Source organism: Malaclemys terrapin, chromosome 5 (genome assembly GCF_027887155.1).
Source record: "Malaclemys terrapin pileata isolate rMalTer1 chromosome 5, rMalTer1.hap1, whole genome shotgun sequence".
NCBI lineage: Eukaryota > Metazoa > Chordata > Testudines > Emydidae > Malaclemys > Malaclemys terrapin.
The window spans coordinates 70,486,323-70,513,293 of NC_071509.1; the positions used below are offsets into that span (position 1 = coordinate 70,486,323).

A 26,971-nucleotide genomic window follows, 5' to 3' on the forward strand; every position below is an offset into this window, starting at 1 on the left:
TCTATCATATCCCCCCTTAGTCTCCTCTTTTCCAAGAGGAAGAGTCCTAGCCTCTTTAATCTCTCCTCATATGGGACCCGTTCCAAACCCTTAACCATTTTAGTTGCTCTTTTCTGAACCTTTTCTAGTGCCAGTATCTCTTTTTTTAGATGAGACCACATCTGTACGCAGTATTCAAGATGTGGGCGTACCATCGATTTATATAAGGGCAATAAGATATTCTCAATCTTATTCTCTATCCCCTTTTTATTGATTCCTAACATCCTGTTTGCTTTTTTGACTGCCTCTGCACACTGCGTGGACATTTTCAGAGAACTATCCACGATGACTCCAAGATCTTTTTCCTGACTTGTTGTAGCTAAATTAGCCCCCATCATATTGTATGTATAGTTGGGGTTATTTTTTCCAATGTGCATTACTTTACATTTATTCACATTAAATTTCATTTGCCATTTTGTGGCCCAATCACTTGGTTTTGTGAGATCTTTTTGAAGTTCTTCACAGTCTGCTTTGGACTTAAGTATCTTTAGCAGTTTAGTATCATCTGCAAACTTTGCCACCTCACTGTTTACCCCTTTCTCCAGATCATTTATGAATAAGTTGAATAGGATCGGTCCGAGGATTGACCCTTGGGGAACACCACTAGTTACCCCTCTCCATTCTGAGAATTTACCATTTATTCCTACCCTTTGTTCCCTGTCTTTTAACCAGTTCTCAATCCATGAAAGGACCTTCGCTTTTATCCCATGGCAGCTTAATTTACATAAGAGCCTTTGGTGAGGGACCTTGTCAAAGGCTTTCTGGAAATCTGAGTACACTATGTCCACTGGATCCCCCTTGTCCACATGTTTGTTGACACCATCAAAGAATTCTAATACATTAGTAAGACACGATTTCCCTTTACAGAAACCATGTTGACTATTGCTCAACAGTTTATGTTTTTCTATGTGTTGGACAATTTTATTCTTAACTATTGTTTCGACTAATTTGCCAGGTACAGACGTTAGACTTACCGGTCTGTAATTGCCGGGATCACCTCTAGAGCTCTTTTTAAATATTGGCGTTACATTAGCTAACTTCCAGTCATTGGGTACAGAAAGCCGATTTAAAGGACAGGTTACAAACCTTAGTTAACAGTTCCACAACTTCACATTTGAGTTCTTTCAGAACTCTTGGGTGAATGCCATCTGGTCCCGGTGACTTGTTAATGTTAAGTTTATCAATTAATTCCAAAACCTCCTCTCATGACACTTCAATCTGAGACAGTTCCTCAGATTTGTCACCTACAAAAGCCAGCTCAGGTTTGGGAATCTCCCTAACATCCTCAGCCGTGAAGACTGAAGCAAAGAATCCATTTAGTTTCTCCGCAATGACTATCGTCTTTAAGTGCTCCTTTTGTATCTCGATCATCAAGGGGCCCCACTGGTTGTTTAGCAGGCTTCCTGCTTCTGATGTACTTAAAAAACATTTTGTTATTACCTTTGGAGTCACCCTGGCAAGTGTTTGAATAGGCATGAAGATTTTTTAAAACCTTTTTCAAAGGATATTTAGAGGAAAGCATACATTTAAAAAATGATGTACTTTTGTCTGAAAATATTTAACCTCCTATTGTAAGGAGCAACACTAGAAATTACTGTAACTAAGATTTAAGAAAAAATGGTGCCATTTACTTTCCATGTTTGGCTGTGCTTTGGGTATAGTAAACTCACTGTGTTTTCTGTATAGTCAGTCAGTCTTTGCTTAAGATACGCAAAATTAGTGAATACTTCTGAAAATCTGGCTTTAAATGTTTCCTCTTTCCTTTTCTGAGGGGCTCTCACACAATAGGTGAAAAGTGACTAAGGCCTTAATTATAAAACAAGCTCCATGCAGGCCAAACACTGCACCTTACAGAGCCCCTATGACATCAATAAATCTGAATGCCTGCATGGAGCTCATTGTCGATTCAGGGTCCAAGGGTCTGACCTACCGCCCATCCCATTCAATGGGCAGTGGGTCAGGATCCACGTGAGTACATGGAAACAGTGAAAATGACCATAAACAAAAACACTTTCAAATTTCAACTGTACAAAACAAGTGAAAAAACAGATTTTGTTCTTTAATCCCTCACTGGAAATGGTGGGTCTTCATTGTCTCTGAAAAAACAGGCACGAGGTGTCTATGGTTGGACACCCAAAGACTGGGACACAAAAAGTCTGTGAGAAGGTTGGCCTTACATAGAAAAATGTAATTGTAAAACCACAGATTGGCAGAGGGACTCATGGGAGGTACACCATTACAAACTATTTTTAAATCATTTTAAAACTGATTCAAGTTCACAGTGGCACTTTAACATTTCCTATAAAAAGCAATAAATGCTTATTACAAAATAATCAACAGAAACAGTTTGAGTCTTTATCCAAAAAGAGTACTGTAATAGTAACTCATAATTTTCCCAACGAGTTGCACAAAAACAGTGTTGTGATTTTCCCTTATATTCCCCCAAAACCAAACCACCACCCCAGTGAAAACGCAAAGGCATAAGCATATATAGTCTTCCCACATAAAAAGGCACATATTTTCAGAATTGGAACCTTTTCATTTTGGATTACAACAGAAGCTCACTACAACTGAGCTCTTCCGGATCTACTATGATATGTTAAGCTTGCCACTTTTCTTCCTTTTAAATTTCCCTTTAGACACAGATACCTTACTGAATATACTAGCTTTTTCACAACTAGACTGTTACACAGTTTTGGCCAGACTCCTGAAGAAAAAAAAAAAGAAAAATTTATACTGCAAGGGGACCCAAAGAATCTCAACTAAGGCACCCCCAGCCCAGACACCAGTCACCCCTCCCCAAAGAGCCCAGCCGCGGAGCACCGCCCAGCCCAGCCACCAGCATCCCCTTCCCCACAGAGCCCAGCCACGGGGCAACCCCTAGACACCAGCAGCCCCCTCTCCACACAGCCCAGCCCCCAGCACCCTTTACCCCACAGATCCCAGCTGCGGGGCAGCCCCCAGCCCAGACACCAGCACCCCCCAATTTCTTTACTGTCCCACCGGGGGGGGTGGTGTGGCCCTGCCCTTCCTCATCCTTTGCCAGAGCTGGATCTCCCAGGCCCTCTCCTGTTCTTGGGAGAATGAGGATTAAAGAGCATGCACCTCCAGCCCTGCCAGGCTGAGCATTCCGCTCACTGTGAGCTGGGGCTCTGCAGAGTCCAGCAGTCCATAGAGGCAGCCAGAAATTCTGCGAGGGAAACAGGGAATTCTGCAAAATTCTGCATTGGCGCAAAATTCCCCCAGGAGTAAATTACTATGTCTTGCAAGTAGGTGTCTAGTAAACACAAACTTCCTCCCCTTTCCAAACATACACATTGCAATACTGGCTCAAACCGGTGGCCCATCTAGCCCAGCATCCTGTCTCCAACAGCAGCCAGTACCAGCTGCTTCAGAAAAAAGTTGCAAAAACGCCACCACAATAGAGCCTTGCAACCCAACGGGACCCAACTACAAGTGTTGGGTTGGGTCAGGTCTGACGACAAGCCTGACCCTCACAAGCTCAAGCTCAGCTGAGCCATCTCTAATCACCTCCTCCTGCCTGTGGAGTCAGCACAGCACCACATGTGTGCCTCCCTCCTGCCAGCTGCTGCCACTTCGCTGTGCTCATGTGTGGTGCAGGGTGAGTGTGATGACAGGTTGCAGTGTCTGTAACTCCACAGTGCGGTGAGATAGCAGTGACTGGCAGGAGTGGGACATGGGAGCCCCTGTTGTCGTGCTGACCCCACAGGCAGTAGGTGGCTGGAGATGGATTGGGGGCACAGGGAAGCCCCAACGAAGGTCATCCCCCAAAGACAAGGCGGCGGTGCTGGCACAGATTTGGTGGGTGGGGAAGTGTCAGGGTCAGTTCTGAAAATGACACTCTTTGGTCGAGTTCAGGTCAGCGCTGCTTGGCTTGGGTTTGGGTCCAGCTTGGCCTTTAAAATTAATCCAGATCTGTCCTTTACACTGCACTAGGCAGTTAAGGAATAAACTCCCCATAGGGAAAGTTTCTTCCTAACCCCGCATTAGTGTAAGGGTGGCTTATGCTTTGAGCATGAGTGCTTGCATTCTTACCCAAACTTTTGGCTTTTTATTTTTGATCTCATGGTACTGGATATTCTTCTTATCCATACAAAGGGAAGTTTTTGTTTGTTTGGTTTTTTAAATATGCCCTGTTAATTAAGAGAATATATTTTGTTTGGCTAGTCATTTCTGATTATGTTTGTTTTAGACTGCAAGCTTGTGAACTTTTCAGAACAAAGGATTGTCTTTTATTGTCTCTGTCCAGCACCTAGCATAACAAGGCCTTGATCCTGAATGAGACCTCTAGGCGCGACCATAATACAAATGTTAATAGATGTCCATTTTCTTTTTTAATTCGGCTAAACTCTTTGCCTCAATGATATCTTTTGGAAGTGAATTCCATGGGCAAATTATGTGAAAATTTGTTTCCTTTTTTCAGTTCTGATTTTGCTCCCTTTCATTCTCACTGAATGTCCCCTTCACCCTGCACTATGGGAAGGAACCAGAAAATCTCTATCTTTTCTATACTATTATTTTGTATACTTTTTAATGTCACCTCTAATTCACCTCCTCTCTAAAATAAACAGTCCCAATTTTTCCTCCCACCTTTTCTTAATAAAGAAGTTTTCCATGCCTCTAATCATTCTCAGCTGTCTTTGAAACCTTTCTATTCCAGAAAGAGAGCAAGAAATGAATACAGTATTCAAGGTAAGAGAGTACCATTGATTTATATAATGGCATTATAATATTTTCACTATTATTCACCATCCTACTCCTGGCTGCTGGTGCAGGGAGTGAAGGGTGCAAGACTTACAAAGCAGAAGGGGTCTGTGATGGAATGCAACCCTGTATTCACATGGTACACACTATTGTAATACTCTTTGTACAAAATATGCCTTGTGAGGTAGTATTTGAAAACTAAGAACTCACTGATCAAAAATATAATATTACTACACACATTTGATCATGATATGTAAAGTTATAAACATAAGCTGAAATCATGACTGAAGTGTGTTTACCAGACATATCTGGGGAGTGGGCAAACTAAAGACAAAGGACAAGCTGACACGCACCTCTACTGGTGTCAAAGTTAATGGGCAATCACCTATCAAGTGGCCATTCTTTGGCGGGGAAGGGGGAAGAGAGGAGGGCAGGAACAAACTGATCTGCATCTTAGCAAACAACAGCATGGAACCTTTTTCACCACAAGACTCCATGATCCAACCTCACAGTAGGAACAAACTTTCTCTAGGGGTAACCCTCAGGAAAACACATTTCAAAAGAAGGAAGGAACTATAAAGTTCTCTCTCCCTATTCCCATTTTTCATTTTCACCTAAAAAGACAAAAGAAAAAATGTTTGGACTTTGGGAGAGATCCTGAGCTGAAACTGGGTCAACCCTATTGCATGGAGCATGAGGTACGAATTTTACCTTCAACCAAGTCTAGTTAAGTTTTAGCACTAGAAAGAATTTTATTTTTATTTCTCTTGTAACCATTTCTGACTTTAATGCCTTGTACTTGTACTCACTTAAAATCTCTCTTTGTAATTAAATAAACTCATTTTATTCTTTAATTAAAACAAATCCAGTATTGTCTTTAAACTGAACCGTGTGGGTAACTTCATTTATGGTAACAAATTGTTGTACAGTGATCTCCTTTGAGGAGCAATGGACCTAATATATCTGGCCAGGAGAGGGCTAGACAGTGCAGAACATATATTTTGGGGGAAATCTGAGACGGAGTGTGTTGGGGTCATCCTGCGAGTGATAACCAAGGCTGGTGGAAACCAGAGTGTGACTGACATCTGGCTGACAAGCTACAGTTATGCATAAACACTCAGGGTATTACCTGCATGCTGCATGGCTGTTTGTGAGCAGCCCAGATTGGAGCTACCGCAGCAAAACAATGTGAGGCACCCGAGGTTGCAAGGAAGTCGTAAGCACCTCGCTGCTCTGGATTGCACCTCGGAATGTCATACAATTCCACACACTTGTTTCTTGAACGCTTATATGGTTTATTAGAATTTTACTCCCCGCTGTGTCTACGCGTTTATAATGCTTAGTGGACATGTGCATTATTTAGCCTTAGTAGTAAAAAATTAAATTCTAGCCTATTTTTAGATTGTATGGCTTGAAAAAGACTTTCAGCAATCTGGTCTAGATTTTTTCTTCTATTCAAACAATAATGCAGTTTCTATATAGGAAGCAGAATTTGTAGAGTAATACTTAACGACAGAAACAGTCTTATCAGTATAATTGAACATAATGCAGACAAAGCCATTTCAGAAAAGTAGTAACAATTATAAAATTCCTTGCTATACTATTTAGAAACAGAATTCAGATAAGACTAGTCTATTAATACCCACCCACAGCAATCATTAGAAATAGAATGTGTGAAATACACTTGTTAGATATGTGCTTTGCACGACATGAATACATGAGCTGTTTTTCTATTGGATAAAGCTGCCTCATAGTAGACAAGATATGTTGCTGCAACAAATATGCTAACACAAACCTGTGTTTAATCTGGAAACAACTCTGCAGAAGTGCAGTTTGAGAATCGCTAGTCAAAAGCATACTAGCTTCTGAATTGGTTAGACTGCTGCTTGACTAATGTTCATTAAAACAGAGAGGATATCAAAGAGTTAAGTATTGTTAATTAATTGTAAAATAGTGTATTAGTAGGTAACATCACCCTCTTCATCCAAACAAATGACCCTTGATGAGTGCTCCAAACCCAAATACCAACAGCCACAGAAAAATAAGACTCAGACCTAGAGAGTAGGTTTTTCTAGTCAACCATACTACCTACACAAGATTGTTAAGCACAAACACATTTTCTAGTACTTTACCAAGACTGGTTTTTAAAAAGTGTTTAGAAATAAGGGCATCCACCACTTTCTTTGGGAGATTATGACACTGGAATAATCTCCCCTTCCTGATATTTAACCTAAAATTGTACTCTTTAAAATTACATTCCATCATTTCTCACTTTACTCCACTCTAATTCTTAATGATTCCTCCTGTCTTTGAGGTTTACACCATTCAATCATTTGTGGACTTTTGTCCTCCTTCCTCTCCCCCACCCCAAACTGTTCATTTTCTGGATTTTGTATAGTTAGTTTTTACTTTTACTTTGTAAATCCATCTCTGCTGATATACCCTAGGAGAAAAAGTCTCGCCTTCCCCCTAAAACAAACAGTCAATCATGTTTCAATACGTATGCTATTATATAGATATACCCCAGAGGCTGATGTGTTAGGTACACATTGTAAATTCCAATATAAACAATATAAGAACAAGAAATTTGCCATAGTTAAGATTTTAATCCCATTTATACCCCAAATACCAGTGGTGAGACAAGCAATTACTTCTTTTCCTAGAATCTTTATAATGTAAATTCCTCCATTATTTCTAAAAGCAAATAATTTCAAATGTTGACTGCCTTTTTACAATGATGACAGCCCTCCATATACTTAGCCCAAGTTTTTCTTCCTACCCCTCCATTTTAGGCCTGGTCTACACTACGGGTTTAGGTCGACTTTAGCAGCGTTAAACCGAATTAAGCCTGGACACGTCCACACAACGAGGCCCTTTCTTTCGAATTAAAGGGCCCTTTAAACCGGTTTCTTTACACCACCTCCGACGAGGGGATTAGCGATAAAACCGGCCTTTGCGGGTCGGAATTGGGGTAGTGTGGACGGAATTCGATGTTATTGGCCTCCGGGAGCTATCCCACAGTGCTTCATTGTGACCGCTCTGGACAGCGCTCTCAACTCAGATGCACTGACCAGGTAGACAGGAAAAGACCCGCGAAGGTTTGAATTTCATTTCCTGTTTGCCCAGCGTGGAGAGCACAGGTGACCACGCAGAGCTCATCAGCACAGGTAACCGTCATGGAGTCCTCCCAGGATCGCAAAAGAGCTCCAGCATGGACCGAACGGGAGGTACGAGATCTGCTCGCCATATGGGGAGATGAAGCAGTGATAGCTGAACTCCGTAGCAGTAAAAGAAATGGAAAAGTATTAGAAAAGATCTCCAAGGCCATGAAGGACCGAGGCCATAACAGGGACACACAGCAGTGCCGCGTGAAAATTAAGGAGCTAAGGCAAGCCTACCACAAAGCCAGAGAAGCAAACGGAAGGTCCGGGGCAGAGCCGCAAACTTGCCGCTACTACGCGGAGCTGCATGCGATCCTAGGGGGTGCAGCCACCACTACCCCAACCGTGTGCTATGACTCTCTCACTGGAGAAACACACAGGGAAGACGGTTCGGGGAACGAGGAAGATGACGATGGAGGTACTGTAGGTAGCTCACAGCAGCAAGGAAGCGGAGAAACCGGTTTCCCCAACAGCCAGGATATGTTTGTGACCCTGGACCTGGAACCAGTAACCCCCGAACTCACCCAAGACCCTCAGGGCACACAGGAGACCTCTGGTGAGTGTAACTTTGTAAATATTTGTAAACATTACAAAAAAAAAGCAAGCAAGTCTGTTAACGTGTATGGGGATGGGGCAGAAATCCTCCAGGGACATCTCCAGAAAGCTCTCCTGGTTGAAATGGGGTGATTTTATTAAGGGGGACATTCAGAGGCGCCCGTTCCTGCTCTTCTGACCAGAAATGTTCCCCGCTGTTAACCACGCGGTGGGGGGGAGGGGTGAAGTGATCATCCCAGAGAATCGTGTGTGTGTGTGTGGGGGGGGGTGGTTTACTTGTGTTTGTGCCGCATGTTAACCGGGAAACCGCAGCCCCCTCCTTTTACATTGAAACCCCATTTTAAATGGACAACCCAATTCATCCTTGATATGGGAAATGCGCTGCTGTTTGCAACCTTTCCCGCATGTTAAGAAGGTTAAAAAAGCCAAAACACTGTGGCCTACGATGGCTGCCTGCAAGCCGAAATATGCGACCTTGTAATGAAAGAGTGTACCCATTGTTCCCTAAAATGTGTCCTTTTTAACCACCTCTCCCTTCTCCTCCACCAGCTGCAAATGTTTCTCCTTCGCAGAGGCTCGTGAACATTAGAAAGAGAAAACGTAAGACGAGGGACGAGATGTTCACGGAGCTGCAGATGTCCGCCCAGGCTGATAGAGCACAGCAGAATGCGTGGAGGCAGTCAATGACGGAGATGAGAAAAGCCCAATATGAACGAGAGGAGAGGTGGCGGGCTGAATCGCGGGAAGAACAGAGCAAGTGGCGGGCTGAAGACGATAGGTGGCGTCAGCTTGCAGACAGACGGCAAGAGGCAATGCTCCGTCTGCTGGAGCATCAAAGTGATATGCTCGAGCGTATGGTTGAGTTGCAGGAAAGGCAGCAGGAGCAGAGACCGCCGCTACAGCCCCTGTGTAACCAACAGCCCTCCTCCCCAAGTTCCATAGCCTCCTCACCCAGACGCCCAAGAACACGGTGGGGGGGCCTCCGTCCACCCAGTCACTCCACCCCAGATGATCGCCAAAGCATCAGAAGGCTGGCCTTCAATAAGAGTTAAAGTTTTAAAATGCAGTGTGTCCTTTTCCATCCCTCCTCCCCCACCCATCCCAGGCTACCTTGGCAATTATCCCCCTACCTCTGTAAGGAACTAATAAAGAATGCATGAATGTGAAAAAACAATGACTTTATTGCCTCTGCAAGGGGGAGGGGAGGGTGGGGTGGGGTGGTTGGTTTACAGGGAAGTAGAGTGAACCGGGTCGGGGGGGGGGGGTTGGAGGGTTCATCAAGGAGAAACAAACAGAAGTTTCACACAGTAGCCTGGCCAGTCACAAAACTCGTTTTCAAAGCTTCTCTGATGCGCACCGCGCCCTGCTGTGCTCCTCTAACCGCCCTGGTGTCTGGCTGCGCGTAATCAGCGGCCAGGCGAGTTGCCTCAACCTCCCACCCCGCCATAAAGGTCTCCCCCTTACTCTCACAGATATTGTGGAGCGCACAGCAAGCAGCAATAACAATAGGGATATTCTTTTCGCTGAGGTCTGAGCGAGTCAGTAAGCTGCGCCAGCGCGCTTTTAAACGTCCAAATGCACATTCCACCACCATTCGGCACTTGCTCAGCCTGTAGTTGAACAGGTCCTGACTCCTGTCCAGGCTGCCTGTGTACGGCTTCATGAGCCATGGCATTAAGGGGTAGGCTGGGTCCCCAAGGATCACGATAGGCATTTCAACATCCCCAATGGTCACTTTCTGGTCCGGGAAGAAAGTCCCTTCCTCCAGCTTTCGAAACAGAGCAGAGTTCCTGAAGACGCGAGCATCATGTACCTTTCCCGGCCATCCCACGTTGATGTTGGTGAAACGTCCCTTGTGATCCACCAGGGCTTGCAGCAGCATTGAAAAGTACCCCTTGCGGTTTACGTAGTCGGTGGCTTGGTGCTCCGGTGACAAGATAGGGATATGGGTTCCGTCTATGGCCCCGCCACAGTTTGGGAATCCCATTTCAGCAAAACCATCCACTATTGACTGCACGTTGCCCAGAGTCACTACCCTTGCTATCACCAGGTCTTTCATTGCCCTGGCAAATTGGATCACAGCAGCCCCCACCGTAGATTTGCCCACTCCAAATTGATTCCCGACTGACCGGTAGCTGTCTGGCGTTGCAAGCTTCCACAGGGCTATCGCCACTCGCTTCTCAACTGTGAGGGCTGCTCTCATCTTGGTATTCTGGCGCTTCAGGGCAGGGGAAAGCAAGTCACAAAGTTCCATGAAAGTGGCCTTACGCATGCGAAAGTTTCGCAGCCACTGGGAATCGTCCCATACCTGCAGCACGATGCGATCCCACCAGTCTGTGCTTGTTTCCCGGGCCCAGAATCGGCGTTCCACGGTATCAACCTGCCCCAGTGACACCATGATTTCCACATTGCTGGGGCCTGTGCCTTGTGAGAGGTCTATGGCCATGTCAATTTCCTCATCACTCTCGTCGCCGTGCTGCAATCGCCTCCTCGCCTGGTCCGGGTTTCGCCTTGGCATGTTCTGGCTCTGCATATACTCCAGGACAATGCGCGTGGTGTTCATAGTGCTCATAATTGCCGCGGTGATCTGAGCGGGCTCCATGATCCCAGTGCTAGCTATGGCGCCTGGTCAGAAAAAAGGCGCGAAAGTAGTATCTGATGGACCAGGAGAAGGAGGGCGGGAGGGAGGGAGGGAGGGAGGGCCAAGTGACGACATGGCGTACAGGTACAGGAACAGGGAGAAACACAAACAACTGTCACACAGAATGGTCCCCCCAAAGATTAAACTGGAAACCCTGGGCTTAGCAGGCCGTTGATTTCACGGAGGAAGGGGAAGCAAATGAACACAGAATAAATCTATTTTTTACATCTTAAGGTGGCAGCCGACGCTGCAGCATGAGTGACAGCCATACCAGTATGATGATGATGGGTACCAATCATAATATACCATCATCTGCCAAAAGGCAAGGGGCTGCTGCTGTGTAGCAATGCAGCCCCATGTCTGCCAGCCCCACGTCCGCCAGCACCCAGCATCGCCCTCGGCCTCTTCTGGGTGCTTAGCAGACAATATTGGGCAATTGGCAGAAAATAGTACATTATGACTGGTAACCGTCATCATCGAGACAGTAGCATGTCTGCCCAGGTGGCCATGATTGACAGCCACTCCAGTACGACGACGACGGGTACCAGTCATAATATACCATCGCCTGGAAGGGGCTGGTGCAATGCAGCCCTACGGCTGCCAGCCCCACGGCTATCACTCATGCTACACCGTCTACTGCCAAAAGGCAGTTAGCAGCTGCTGCTGTGTAGCAATGCAGTCCCACGTCTGCCGGCACCCAGAGGACATATGGTGACGGTGAGCTCAGCTGTGCTGAGCGGGCTCCATGTTGTCTGCACAGGTAACCCAGGTAACCCAGGTAAAAAGGCGCGAATCTATTGTCTGCCGTTGCTGTGACGGGGGAGGGAGGGGCCTGACGACATGTACCCAGAACCGCCCGCGACACTGTTTTGCATCATCCGGGCATTGGGATCTCAACCCAGAATTCAAAGAAAAGGCGTGAACCGCTTCGCGGCTCGAGCTGTGGCGCAAACGTAGTATCTGACGGCCTAGGGGAAGGAGGGAGGGGGGCCGAGTGACGACATGGCGTACAGGCACAGGGAATTAAAATAAAGAACGGTGGCTGTGCATCAGGGAGAGACACAAACAACTGTCACAGACTGGTCCCCCCCCAAAGATTAAACTGAAAACCCTGGGTTTAGCAGGCCGTTGATTTGACGGAGGGAGGGGGAAGCAAATGAATACAGAGAAAATCTATTTTTTACATCTTAAGACGACGGTGCAGCGTGACTGATAGCCCTCGGCATCTTTCTGGGTGCTTGGCAGCAAATACGGGGCGGTGTATGACGATGGTCTTCAGGCCTATTGCACGAGCTGCTGCTCAGGGAAGACTCTGCTAATGTGCGATGACCCGACTTGTAATAGGCCGGCTAACAGTCATAATACACCATTTACTGCCAAAAGGCAAGCCCCACGGCTGCCAGCACCCAGATCGCCGATGAAGGCTACCAGTCTACTGCACCGTCTACCGCCAAAAGGCAGTTAGCAGCTGCTGCTGTGTAGCAATGCAGTCCCATGTCTGCCGGCACCAAGAGGATATATGGTGACGGTGAGCTCAGCTGTGCTGAGCGGGCTCCATGTTGTCTGCACAGGTAACCCAGGTAACTAACCCAGATAAAAGGGCGCGAATCTATTGTCTGCCGTTGCTGTGACGGGGGAGGGAGGGGCCTGACGACATGTACCCAGAACCGCCCGCGACACTGTTTTGCATCATCCGGGCATTGGGATCTCAACCCAGAATTCCAAGGGGCGGCGGAGACTGCGGGAACTGTGGGATAGCTGTGGGATAGCTACCCATAGTGCAATGCTCCGGAAGTCGACGCTAGCCTCGTACTGTGGACGCGGTCTGCCGACTAGAGCACCTAGAGCATTTTATTGTGTGGACATACACAATCGGCTGCATACAACCGATTTCAATAAAACCGGCTTCTATAAATTCGAACTAATTTCGTAGTGTAGACATACCCTTAGTGTCCATGTTTTTCTGTTGTTGCTCAGTTCATATAATTCACTTAAAAGGTCACTGTGATATCTTCTTATATACATATAACGAGCAAGTCAGAATTATTTACTAACTTCCAATCAGTTAAACTTGTACAGCCTGACTGAAGGCTGTGGAGTTGCACAGCTTCAATTGAGGACAATCTGGCCAATAGAACCTTTACTGCAGGTAATGACACACAAGAAAAAGAACCCAACACAGAGATCTCTTGCAGGCTGGTAGTTTTGGGGAAAACACAAAAAAGAATTCTACTTGTAAAATTAGTTTATTTCATATAGGATTACTGCCAAGCAGAGAAGAATTCATTTTTTCCACTAAGTCACTTTTAGATTAGAATCGCTCTGCAAACTGCTCAGATTATAATGAAGAAACTATATACCTTTATTTATCTGAATCTTCTCCAAAATTTGTACATCCCTACAGAGATAAGTTTCCCAAAACTGGACACAGTAGTCCTAGCCCCAGTGGAGTCTCAACCATGGTTTTATACAATGGCATATTTTCTTCCCCACACCCAATTCCTTTTGATTCACCCTATGATTATCCTGACCTTTTTCACTGCTGCTAAACAAGACATTTATAGCTTCACGTTTCTTCCAACCTGAATGCAACAATTTTGATTGTTAAAGAACTGAAAGTTGTAGGAAATCAATACATAAGTTGCCTCCTAATTTTTAGATACAAAATAACATTTCTTATGTTAAAAAATCTAAGTCATATATCAGCTGTTCCACAGACCACTGACAATGTATTTAATGATAAATTGCGTTCGGAAAGATTTGGAACATTACCAGTGTTTCTAACATTAGCATTTTCAACAACAAAAGTACATCCCTAGAGGTACAGATCTCTTGTGTAAATACAGGATAGTGTCATCATGTCCAACATAGCAGTTATCACCATACTTTCAAATGTAGTAACGTTCCTAGGTCAGCAATTGTCTTATGCATGTTTTTTTATCTGCTTAAAAAACAGAAAAGACTGGTCAGTGGGCACTACACAATTGCTCCATTGGTCTCCTTAACCAACTCCAAATTCAATGCTTTATTCTATGTCACCCATTGAGTCACCATTCGCTAACCATCCTCTTTATCCTCCTCCAAATCATTCTTAACCGCCTGCACCATGGGACATACTAACACTGAGCTGAAATCCCACTAACTGCTACTGTTGTTGGCTGTATTTTAGTTTCAGGGCATGGACCTTGTTTTTATACATAAAGCATCAAGCACACAAACTACAAGATACATAAAGTAAGTGATTGTAAACAAAATAACCAATTCACCTGACTAACAAATTAAGACAGTCACTTGGATTAGATTTTTCTCTTTGATAGTGTATTTAACACAGAGAAACACATTTAAGTCATCATTAGAAATAAAGTGTAGTTTTCCAAAATGTCTGATTAAATGCTTATCACAAAATTAAAAGTCTGAGTAGTTCAACCTGCACATATCATCATCTATAGGTAACCATTGATAGAATACCTCTTCCCCAGATCCACACATTTCAGACCCGCTCTTGCTACATAGACTTCAAGGTCAGAAGGGACCACTATGATCATCCAGTCTGATCTCCTGCACAACACAGGCCACAGAATCTCACCCACCCACTCCCACAACAAACCCCTAACCTATGCCCAAGTTATTGAAGTTACATGCCTCAGCTGGAAGTGGTTTCCAAATCAGTCTTCTTATATGTGACCCAAGATAGCTCTAACAGCTTGAACCAAGCAGCAATTGTGCATGCACAGTAAACAAGCAGCTTTTTGCTAGCGCAGTGTTTCTCAAACTTGTGTACTGGTGACCCCTTTCACATAGCAAGCTGCTGAGTGCGACCCTCCCTTAAATACATAAAAAAGTGTTTTTAATTTATAAACACCATTATAAATGCTGGAGGCAAAGCGGGCTTTGGGGTGGAGGCTGACAGCTCACGACCCCCCATGTAATAACCTCATGACCCCCTGAGGGGTCTCGACCCCCAGTTTGAGAACCCCTGTGCTAGCACTTAAGTTAAGGGTCTGTCAGCATTTCCAAGTTTATAAACTCTCGTTTTCAGAGCTTTATAATTGGCAGTAATCATTCATTTTATGGCTTATTACAACAATTTATAACCCACTAACCAACCCCCGTCTCCATCACAACTGTAGAGGTGTTAATGGGCCACTTCACTTTGAATAGCCCCTTGAAATATGGGTTAACTAGTTATGCTAAACAATCTGTTCCTCCTTGTATTTAGCTGCAACACTTGGAGTACATTTCCTAGACCCAAAGAAGAGCACCGTTCTAAGCTCAAAAGCTTGTCTCTCTCTCCAACAAAAGTTGGTCCAATAAAAGATATTGCCTCATCCACCTTGCCTGTAATCATTCACTTGAGGCAGAAACTTGGCCACAAGGTTTCAGCTCAGAAGCAATTTTTAGCTAAGTAAAAAGAACAGGAGTACTTGTGGCACCTTACAGACTAACAAATTTATTTCAGCATAAGCTTTTGTGGGCTACAGCTCACTTCTTCAGATTTTTTTTGTTGCAAAACTGACACCTTCAAGTCTGTCACTGAGTGATTAGAGACAGATGAATTCCACCATGATTTTAACAAATTTCCATCCCACCATCAACCTCAGCCTAGACCAATCCACACAAGCGGTCCATTTCCTATACACTACTGTGCTAATAAACGATGGTCACATAAACACGACCCTATACCAGAAACCCACTGACCGCTATACTTACCTACATGCCTCCAGCTTCCATCCAGGACACAACACACGATCCATTGTCTACAGCCAAGCTCTAAGATACAACTGCATTTGCTCCAATCCCTCGAACAGAGATAAACACCTACAAGATCTCTATCAAGCATTCTTAAAACTACAATACCCACCTGCTGAAGTGAAAAAACAGATTGACAGAGCCCAAAGAGTACCCAGAAGCCACCTACTACAGGACAGGCCCAACAAAGAAAATAACAGAACGCCACCAGCCGCCACCTTCAGCCCCCAACTGAAACCTTTCCAGCGCATCATCAAAGATCTACAACCTATCCTGAAAGATGATCCCGCACTCTCACAGATCTTGGGAGACAGAACAGTCCTCGCTTACAGACAGCCTCCCAACCTTAAGCAAATACTCACCAGCAACCACACACCATACAACAAAAACACTAACCCAGGAACCTATCCTTGCAACAAAGCCCGATGCCAGTTCTGTCCACGTATCTATTCAAGTGACACCATCATAGGACCTAACCACATCAGCCACACCATCAGGGGCTCGTTCACCTGCACATCTACCAACGTGATATATGCCATCATGTGCCAGCAATGCCCCTCTGCCATGTACATTGGCCAAACTGGACAGTCTCTATGCAAAAGAATAAATAGACACAAATCTGACATCAGGAATCATAACATTCAAAAACCAGTGGGAGAACACTTCAACCTCTCTAATCACTCAGTGACAGACTTGAAGGTGTCAGTTTTGCAACAAAAAAACTTCAAAAACAAACTCCAAAGAGAGACTGCTGAACTCGAATTAATATGCAAATTAGACACAATTAATTTAGGTCTAAACAGAGACTGGGAATGGTTGGGTCATTACACTAATTGAATTTTTTTCCCCCCATGTTAAGTTCTCCTCACACCTTCTATGGGTCATCTCGATTATCACTTCAAAGTTTTTTCTTCTGCTGCTACTGATAGCTCATCTCAATTGATTGGCCTCTTACGATTGGTATGCGTACTTCCACCTTTTCATGTTCTCTGTATGTATAAATATCTTCTGTCTGTGTGTTTCACTCTGTGCATCTGAAGAAGTGGGCTGTAGCCCACAAAAGCTTATGCTGAAATAAATGTGTTAGTCTCTAAGGTGCCACAAGTACTCCTGTTCTTTTTGCAGATACAGACTAACACGGCTGTTACTTTGAAACCTGTCATTTTAGCCGAGTGAATTCAGTGTTTGTGAAAGGTGGCAGTTTCATTACACTACAATCCTTATTTTAATCAATACAGGCACACAGAGATAGTGCAAGATTCTTCACATCAGGAGTGCACCTCAATAGTGATCAGTAGGAGCCACCTCAAGCGGCAACTAGACAGCCTGTTCCAGCTGACTCGGGCTCACAGAGCTCAGCCAGCAGGGCTGTTTCATTGCTGTGTGCTTCTTGGCTCAGGCTGCAGCCCAGGTTCTAGGAACCCCTGAGGCAGGAGGGTCCCAGAGCTCAGGCTCCAATGAAACAGCCCTGCAGCCCAAGGCACACAAGCCCAAGCCAGTGGGCACAGTCCAGCCATGGGTTTTTCCCTTGCTGTGAGGATATACTCTGCATTACCTCTCAATAACTACTACCTATGATTTGCCCATTCTTTTAGGCGACTTGAGTTTCTACAGCTGTCAAGTCTAACACCCTTCATAAGCACTAAAAATAAATGATTTTAGTGAATTTAAACTGAAATGTCACAGACAAGAAAATTCATGTGCAAATAAAAATTCTAAAGATTTTAAACATGGGTTTATTGTACAGGCAAAAAACGTGTTTTAGAAGGACAGATCAGAAATTAGAAAATGAGTTTTCTAATCAACCGTGAGAACTCCAAAGGAGCATTATAATCCGTCATCTCAACCATATCTGCCAAGATTCAACAAACTGTACAAGTTTCAAAAGATAGCAACATCTCTTGAAAGAGCCTACTAATTTTCACAAGTTAAGAATTATACAAACTAACTTTCTCTTGGTTATTATGCAAAGTGTTCAGCTACAAAAGCCAAACACCACATGAGTGAAAGCCAGAATGTCATTTCAGATTTTTAGTTTTAACTATGAAATTTCCTTGCTTGCTTTTGTGGGTTAAAGCAAGATCTCCAAGATTACTTTAAACTTAGCTTTTGAACCTCAGCATAATGAGCAACACTTACAAGATATGATCTAAATAGAAATACCTACTGCGAATCCAGTCAAGGGCAGGTCAGTTTATTCTCAACTGCAGTAATGCCGTAGTAACACATGCAGTTGGGGAGCATGTACATTTGTTTCTCAGACCTCTTCAGTATAGCATTTTTACAAGCTACTGGTAAGAAATATTTTAAGAACAAAATTCTATTAGAATAGCAGTCAGTTGTTCTAGATATCAAAGGCCATTCTACTGTTCCACTGTGGGGACTTGTAGCCCTGAACAAGGTCTGTTCTGCCACCCCCACACCAACTACTTCTATCATGCTAGCAGCAAGAGCTTTCATGTTATTCTTCCTGCTGGATCTGCTCCTCTTGTCTCCATCACAAATGCTCCTGTCTGTAGTAGGTGGAGCATTGTGGGGGGCCGTTGAAATGAGAGCTACCACATCACAGGAGAATGAAGAAAGTTTGTGAAAGGGGGAAAAGAAGAAAATGTGTACTGTTTTATTAATACATGGTAAAACGTAAGCATTATGGGGTATCTGGACACCTTACAAAGTTTAAATTGAGACATTAATTATCTTACTATGACAAAATGTGCCTTTAATCCAACCAGTCAGTTAGGAATTAGATCAGTTGGGAAGGCCTAGGCAAAAACGGTGCAATCTGTATCTTTTACAAAAAGTGGCCAGGATTATTATGTGCATTTTCCCAGGGAGTGAATACAGAGGTGCAAGGCCTCTACCAGAAGTACCGAGGCTGAGATGTATATCAAGTGTTTGACAATTAGGAGATCACAGTTCAAGCTATTGTTTACTGCAGTGAAAGCATATACCTGAGCCAGTGCTCTCTTACCCAGAACGAACAAGGTAAGGGCATTGTTTTTGAATATAAAAGATTGCCTCCAACTGAAACTCATTAACTATAGCTAGTCCTGTACAGCTCTTGCTCCTGCCACTTAGTTCGCAGAAGAAGGCAGGGCATTTGCTACCACCGGCGGGCGCAGGACAACATAGCCCTTCCCAAGCCTGTGGGCGGTCAGTGTCGCTCTAATGAACCCGGTGAGGGCAGGATACACCCAGAGACTCGGCTCCTGTTCGTCTCCCTTCTCAATTGAATGTCCCTGATCCTCCCTAGGTTTGCTCAAAGACGTGTCAGTGGGCGCTGCATGCCGCCGCCGCCACCACCACCCCGGGAGGGGGAAGAAGAGAGCTACACCCACCAAAACCAGCCCCTCTTGGGACTAGGCTACCGCTGCACCGGGGGGCTGCAGGGACCCCTCACCGATGTCGGCCGCCTCGGGGGCGGGCGGAAGGGAGGGACTCCCCCTACCCGGCGCCACAGGGTCAAGGCAGGCCCGGGGGCGCTGGGCGCCCAGCGGGGCTCGATCCCCGGGGTGGCCGCCATGGGGAAGCCCGCCCCACCCGTGCTCTGCAGCGGGAACGGCTGGGCATGGTGCCCGGGCGTAGGGGCGCTGTGAGGAGCCCAGCTGCCCATGCCGGCCGCAGCAGCCTCTGCCCGGGGTCGCAACTCCCCGGTCGGGCCTTCAAACGCCACAGGCCGCAGCCTGGGCGCCAGCCGCCGCCCGGCGAAGGGGGGGGCCTCCCGGGAGCAGCCGCCTCCCATGGAGGGGGCTGGGCGGGTCGCGAGACACCCCCTCCCCGTCCCCCCGCACTGGGGGAGACACCGCCCCGCCCCGCCGGAGCGCTCACTCACCCGCATCCAGCCCTGCGGGCTCGGCTCCTCGGCGCGGGGGGCCAGCGAGGACCAGAGCAGCAGCAGCCCCAGGAAGCTGCCCGCCAGCAGCACGGCGCGCAGCAGAAAGCCCGGTTTCAGCCGCATCCTCCCCCGCCGGCCCGAGCCCCGGCGGGCCCCCGCCGCTACGCCCTGATACCGCTTACCACTCCCGCTGCCCCGCCGCCGCCCGCCTCGGCCCCTCCTGAGCTACTCCCTCCCCAGCCCGGAGCCGGGCTCGGCTCCCCCACGCCACTCTCTGCCCACGCCTGGCGTTGCGCCCCCCGCTCCTGCTGCAACTCGCTCCAGCCACCTTCTCTCAGCTGCTGCTGCTCCTCTCTTTAGCTCTACCCCGATCCCTGGCTGCTGATCTGCTGCCGTCCCTCCGCCACCGACTGCTGCCGCCCCTGCTCAGTCCGTCACCGTGCTGCAGGCACAAACTTTTTCTCCCCTCCTCTACCCTTTAAACTGCCCCGATTCCTCTGCTCCTTGTCTTGTCTTTTCCCTGCTGAGCTGCACCCAACAGCTCAAATGATCTGAAGCAGGAAGTCACCGCAGCGACAGCTCCACGTGGCTGATTTATAGCGCTGAGGGTTTTTCATATTGACTGTAGGCTGCCTTTTCACACGTCTCCCTAAGGAGGTGGATTTGTACGAGTAAAGCTGGGATGTGGTGTGCAAACACCAAGCTGCCGCTCCTAGCTTGGTGAGGTGGAAGAAGGGGTCAGTTCCGGGTTTACGCCTTTAACTTGGCTTGGAAAGAGAGACAGAGTCCACGCGGGGTTGTAATTGCCTTTTTTAAAACTACCATCATACCAGATTCGGACCCTGATTGAACCAGACCTCTGTCATAAAATACTACTTTTACTTTATTTTCCCCTGCATGTTTGTAATTTGATGTATGGGAACTTAACACTGATATGTGCACCTGCCTCCCTATAGGTGAAAACTTTCAAAGAACCAAGTCCAGGTTGTCAGGCCTTAAAAACGATTTAGCATGTATGTGGCCCTGTCTGGCACAACTTATTCCTTAAGTATTGAAAAGAATGAATACCTTGTAGATATTTTTACTTTAAAGAATAAACTATGTTCCCCTACACAGTGCCTACTGTTGCAGCAATAAGCAAAAGAACTTCCCAACTTTCTGTATAACTAATTTCAGGTCAATACCATGCAAAGTACATGCTTCACTTTAGTTATGTTGAGTAGATCCATTGAAATAGAGTACTCTTTTTGTCCATAGTATTAAACTAGTGTACCAGAAACAAATTGTACACAGTCTGAGCAAATAACAATGGTGTAAATTCAATATAATTCCTGAAGTCACTGAATTTTCTCAAATTTTGGCTTGTATTTCTGACAGCAATCTTAGGCCAGCCTGTCTTTCATTCCACAGTTGCACTCTTCTGATAAAAATGAACTGCACTGAAAGTTAAACATTCTGTTTTTATCTTGTGCAACAGTTGTGAAAAATTAGCGTAGTAGTTCAAGTGCAGTTATCAGGAAAGCAGCCATGTAAAAACAGTTATTTATTTAACAGTTCTGCTTTTGTATATTCAGTCAGTCAGTTTAGTGAGTTTTTTTCAAATTCCTGTTCACACTGCAGGAATTGTCTAGATCCAACAATCCTGAACATTGCCTTTTCAGTGATAAGTTACTTTAGAACAAGATATTGCATATGAATAGGATTCCCCTTGGAAGATTTTTTTTATAGGAAATGTAGTGCTTGGAAACTGAAGTCTCTGTTAATGCACACAATTAGTACAGCACTGTAAGTGGCATTAACATTTCCCCCATTCTAATATCTTGATGCAAAACACTAAATAGGTTAATGCTGAGTTAAAGGTACAGTTAAAAAAAGACTCCAAACCTGCAATCACCTGCACAAGTGCTTAACTTTGTGTGTGTTTTCCAGTGAGTTTTATATCTAGAATTTGAAAAGTTTACTGGACACCTACTAGCTAGAGATAAATATAAAAGACAAGAGTGGAGACCCCCACTGAGGAGCTCATTCTAAATTTGAAGTTCCAGCTTTTGGAAGGGTGAAAGTGGGAGGATATCTTTTTTGGCCTTTCAGATCCCCATGGTGGCTACTGCAAAAAAAAAAAAAAAAAAAAAGTAGGTCTCCCCTACTGTCTCTTTTTCCCAACATCCATTTTTTGGGCCCTCCTCTTCTATGACCAACTCTAGTTCCTCCTCTGTTATAACTCATAGCTTTCTCAAGGAGCAGCAGAAGAAAGAATTATTTACACTGCAATAAATTAAATAAATAATTATTTACAGTCTTAGTGCTGCCCACAATGTGATTGTAAAACTGACTAGAGTCTTGTAATTTCACTCTGCTGCTGCTTGCTCAGTAATTGAATCATTGAAGCTGTCTGTCAGCAGACTGAGGAAGACACTACTGCATCAGTTCCAGACCCGCCGACAGCAATTGCAGAGCAGAATAGTCAATGCGCCCTCATGCGCGCACAAGCTGCGCCCACGCGGACACAGTCCACCTGACATTTGGGCGGTGCTGCACCTGCGCTGGCAGGTTCCCAGCGAGCTGCTGGGTGTGCTCTTCTGGCATGGCCAGGGCTTCCAATGTCCTTGCCAACTGTCTAATTGCACAAACCCAAAGAGCCTTGCCCCACCCCTTCCCTGAGACCATGCCCCTGAACAGCCCTCTGTTCACTCCATCCCCCCTCCCTCTGTCACTTGCTCTCCCCCACCCTCCCTTTCACTAGGCTGCAGCAGAGGGTTGGAGTGCAGGGGCTGGGAGAGAGTTTGGGTGTGGGAGGGGGTGTGGGCTCTGGGAGGGGATTTGGGTGCAGGAAGGGATGAGGGGTGCAGGCTCTAGGCTGGGGCAGGGGATGGGGGTCAGGGAGTTGGCGTTTAGCTTAGGCAGCTCCCGAAAGTGACTGGCACACCCCTCTGGCAGCGGCTCGTAGGCAGGGTGGAGAGGCAGGGGTTCTCTGCGCGCTGCTGCCCACAGACACTGGCCCAGCAGCTCCCATTGGCCGCAGTTCCTGGCCAATTGGAGCTGTGGAGTCAGCGTTTAGGGCGGTGGCAGCATGCAGTGACATCCCCCGGGCCCGCAGGGTCATGCCCGTCGCTTCTGGGAGTGGCATGGCACGAGGGTGGGCAGGAAGCCTGCCTTAGCTCTACTGCATTGGGCCCTTTTAAATCACCCAAGCACCTGGGTGATTCCCGCTCCCAGTCAGCAGGCCTGTTCAGTTCTCATTTGTAAGGTTATTGTAACAAGCAATTGTTTTTAAATGAAAGTTTAAATTCTGCAAAAACTGATGAATAAGGCTTCACGCTCACCCCAGGCAAATGGATTTTTCAAGCCCTGCACCTGATTAGCTAGCCTACAGATTGCCTGAGAACAGCAGTCCCTATGTCAGCCAACGTGGCAGATAACATGCTTTTTTCCTCATTTCCAAAGGAATTATGGCTTCGTTAGGCTGCTACAAAGCAGATACCCCCCCAAAGCAGTGTGGTCTAGTGGACTGGACACTTGAGCAGGAGTTGGGAAACCCGAGGTCTAGGTCTAGGTCTGGCATTGCCACTGATCTACTGTGTTACCTTGGGCAAGTCACTTCAATTCTCTGTGCTCCTGTTTTTCCTCCTACCTCTGTCTGTTTTCTTTGTTTGGATTGTAAACTCTTCAGGGCAGGGAATGTCATCCACTGTTTATTTGTACAGTGCCCAATAGAACGGGGTTTCTACCTTGATTGGATCACCTAAGATTCTAAATAATAATGAGCCTAGAAGTGATTTCCAGATATTTATCATTTTAATTGTATTTTTCCATGCTACCAAAGGCATTACTAACTATCTTTTTTTCTACCAGTGAAGCTATGACAATACTAAGGCCTTGGCTACACTTGTGGATTTACAGCGCTGCCGCAGCAGCGCTTTGAAGCACGAGTGTAGTTACGCCGCCAGCGCTGGAGAGCTCTCTCGCAGCGCTGTATGTACTCCACCTCTCCGAGAGGAATAGCTTGCAGCGCTGCGAGCGAGCGTGCAGCACTGCAGGCGCTGATTACACTGGTGCTTTTCCGCGCTGCACGTGCTGCGCTCGGGGGGGGTGTTTTTTCACACCCCTGAGTGCAGCAAGTGCAGCGCTGTGAATTGCCAGTGTAGCCAAGGCCTAAGGCTATGTCTACACTACAGAGCTTTTAATGACATGGCTGTGTTGCCATAGCTGTGCCGCTAAAAGTCGCACAGTGTAGGCGCTGTTTGTCGGCTCTCCTGCTGACAAAAAACTTCTACCCCCAATAAGCAGCGTTCGCTTGTCAGCGGGAGAGTGCTCCTGCCGACAACATGCTGTTCAGACTGGCACTTGTTGTGGCAAAACTTTTGCCTTTTGGGGGGGCGGAAGAGGTTTAACACCGCTGAAAGACAAAAGTTTTGTTGTTCACTGCCAGTGTAGATGTCTAAGAAGTTACAGATAGTGACTTACCCCCCTTGACATACTGCATAAACTTCAAGGGTTCAGTCCCGTTGTCCTTATTCAGAGAAGAGTTCTAGTGAATTTAGTTAGTAAACAAACTTCCTTGTCAACATCTCTCAGCCTAGGTAAGCCACATCCAGTATTTCTATGTAATCATTTTTAAGAAGGCAGCCAAAGTCTTCCTTTTCTTTTTTGAGCATTGATATACATCTACTAAGCATTGTATTAAGATCACCAATTAATTTCACATAGGCCTCCAAATAGCTGTCAGAGAGTATTATTTTTAGTCATTACTAGCCTATGCTGTACTTGAACCAATGACCTCCTGTGACCTAAAGGTGAAGTATCCTATTACCAATCCTTTAAGCTACTCTGTCACCTTCTTTCTAAGGACTAGAGGGGATGGTATTTGCATCAGGGCTGCTAGAAAATGTCAGTCTCGTGCATTTTGCTAGAATCTGACAAACCAATATTTGGATACACTTGTTAACCGTGTTAGTCTTTACAGACTAACACGGCTACCACTCTGAAACTTGTTAACTGTTGTCCTGAATACATATTTTCCCTGCAGTAAAGCACTTTAGATTTACATTAGCACAATTATTGAAAGAAGCTTTTAAAGAAGTTTAATGACCATAAAAACAAAATACCTAGTCTACTAATAAGATGTAAACATAAGGTGCTTTAAAAGCTTCCCTGTACGTAAAATTGCAAAGGTGCCTAACTGTGATCCTCTTTTCAGAGGGACTGATGGGTTTTTTTGTTTACAGCCTTTCATGCTTGACCAGTGCTTATAGTTGTACCAGGACTTGTTTAATCTCCTAGTAGTTTTAGGTCCATTTTTATTTATTTATTATATATTAAAGCTGCCGTTTTAATTCAGCACAGGTCAAAACCAAGTTCCCCCCCCCCTCCAGCACATCACTTCAAAACAGCAATGAATTGTAGGAATTCATCAGAATAATTTTATCTTGAGCACAACATTATGCCTAGGAATTTTTTAAATTCAGCTGCCAGAATTTTCATTTAGTCTGATATTTCACTATGTGAAATACTGGGGCTTTAGTATATATGCAACCTTGGAGCTGATGTCTTTTTAAAAAGAAAAGTTGGCAAATGTCAACTAGTAGACACTGACTTACTTATTTAAATATCCTGTATACTGATTTTTCCCCCCTATTATTTCATTGTTTCCTGAAATAAGATTTATAAACGTTTTAGCACTTTAGTAAGTGAACTGAAAGTTTATCTAGCTTCATTTTAACTCTGATAGCAATACTGCTAACTTTTGTTGAAATAACATTCTAATTTACACTTCAATAGCACCTTCTACCTGAGGAGTTCAAAGTACTTTATACAAGTTAAATCTCCCATGTAAAAGGGTAACATGGTTTTCCTCACTTTACAAATGGGGAAGGGGGGGAAAGTTTGTGTCACACGAGTGTATGGAACAGAATACATATCTCCTGACTCCCAGTGGTATGTTTCAATCATTTGGCTATGCCTCCCGTTAATGCTGTTTTGAATCTTATTACAAATCAGCCATCACCCTTGAAAACAAACACACAAGAACAATTTGACTTTTTTTGGTAGCATTGGGTCTCAGTGAGTCTTATTACATATTGCTACAAGTCTTCCATCAATTAGAGAGTGGTAGTGAAGCTATTTCTGTAAAGAGAGCTATTTGCATTTTTAATTATTGTCTGTGAACCAGGTCTACAAAGTTATTCATATACTACACTCAATCCACAGCAAATCTCCCACTGAAAATAACAGATTTACCTGGCCAAGAGGAGATCCATATGTCAGTGCCACTAACACCAAGGAAGATTCCAGAACCTTGACAGTATTGAAGTAGAGTTGGAGGCAACCCTTGGTGAGTTTCTCAATTAACAAGGTTGTGAGGTTAGATACTAGAGGCAATAGATAGAAAGATTGTTGTATCAAGGGATGATTTCTTAAATACTGGCCAAATTGTGACTTGCTTTAGAGAGAGTGATGAATTTCCCTAAGGGTAGATGATCTCAATTATTAGTGTCCCAGTTGCTCTCAATTCACTTTCGCTAGCGAAGAGGAGACTGGATTGGTCAAGGTTGTAGCTCAGTTTCTCTGCAGTGCTTATCAGACTTCCTATTGTGTAAATAGGCTTGAGTTCAGACAGGAGAAAGTATCCTGTTATCAGGCCTGGGATCATTGCATGATTTCTGCTATGCACAGAGGCTTTTTACATGTAAGTGATTTTCTTTGAGAAACATGCTATAGTTCCTTGTAGCAGCAGATGCTGAGTTCTAGAGTTGTGTGAAGGCATTCCAGATTAATAAAGCAGTTCATGGTTTGGAATAATTCAGCAGACTTCACATTGGCGTATGGAATGATGGAGGTGAGGTAGAATGTCTGTGTCCATAAAAATAATAATAATAAAAAAAAAGAGTCTAAGACTGAGCTACAGATTTTTAATTTCATATTACTTTGAATGGTAGGTGGTTTTCTGTCTCATTCATATACATAAAATTGACTGGAAGATACCTTGGCAATATCAGGAGCTCCAGGTCTTGACATTTTATCTAATTCACAAGCACTTCATCTTACCTACCCTGTCATCCTGATTTAATAGTCTGTAGCAGACACTAACTTAATTCTCATTTACTATTCTCTCATTCTAATCCATAGAATTTGCATTGCAACTCATACCAAAATTATCCATTATTTCACTACTTCTATGAATGTTCTTGACATATAATGCATCTTGCTACCTTTCTGTCACTTCTATTAAGATATTTTTCAGTGTTGACACTTGTCATGAAATTTAGC

General features: G+C 45.0%; 1 protein-coding gene across 3 annotated transcripts in view; it reads right to left on the reverse strand.

Moving 5' to 3' along the window:
* The window catches only part of GALNT7 (polypeptide N-acetylgalactosaminyltransferase 7), a 120,128-nt gene extending 99,767 nt beyond the window's left edge, over nt 1-20,361 (reverse strand). The window contains exon 1 of one of the 3 annotated variants that reach the window (XM_054029413.1): nt 19,703-20,361. In XM_054029413.1, coding sequence (XP_053885388.1) covers nt 19,703-19,828 — 126 coding nt within the window. In that variant the 5' untranslated portion in view covers nt 19,829-20,361. The remainder of the gene's footprint in view (nt 1-19,702) is intronic. The other 2 variants (XM_054029414.1, XM_054029412.1) reach the window with 2 other exon arrangements.
* Nucleotides 20,362-26,971: the final 6,610 nt, after the last annotated feature.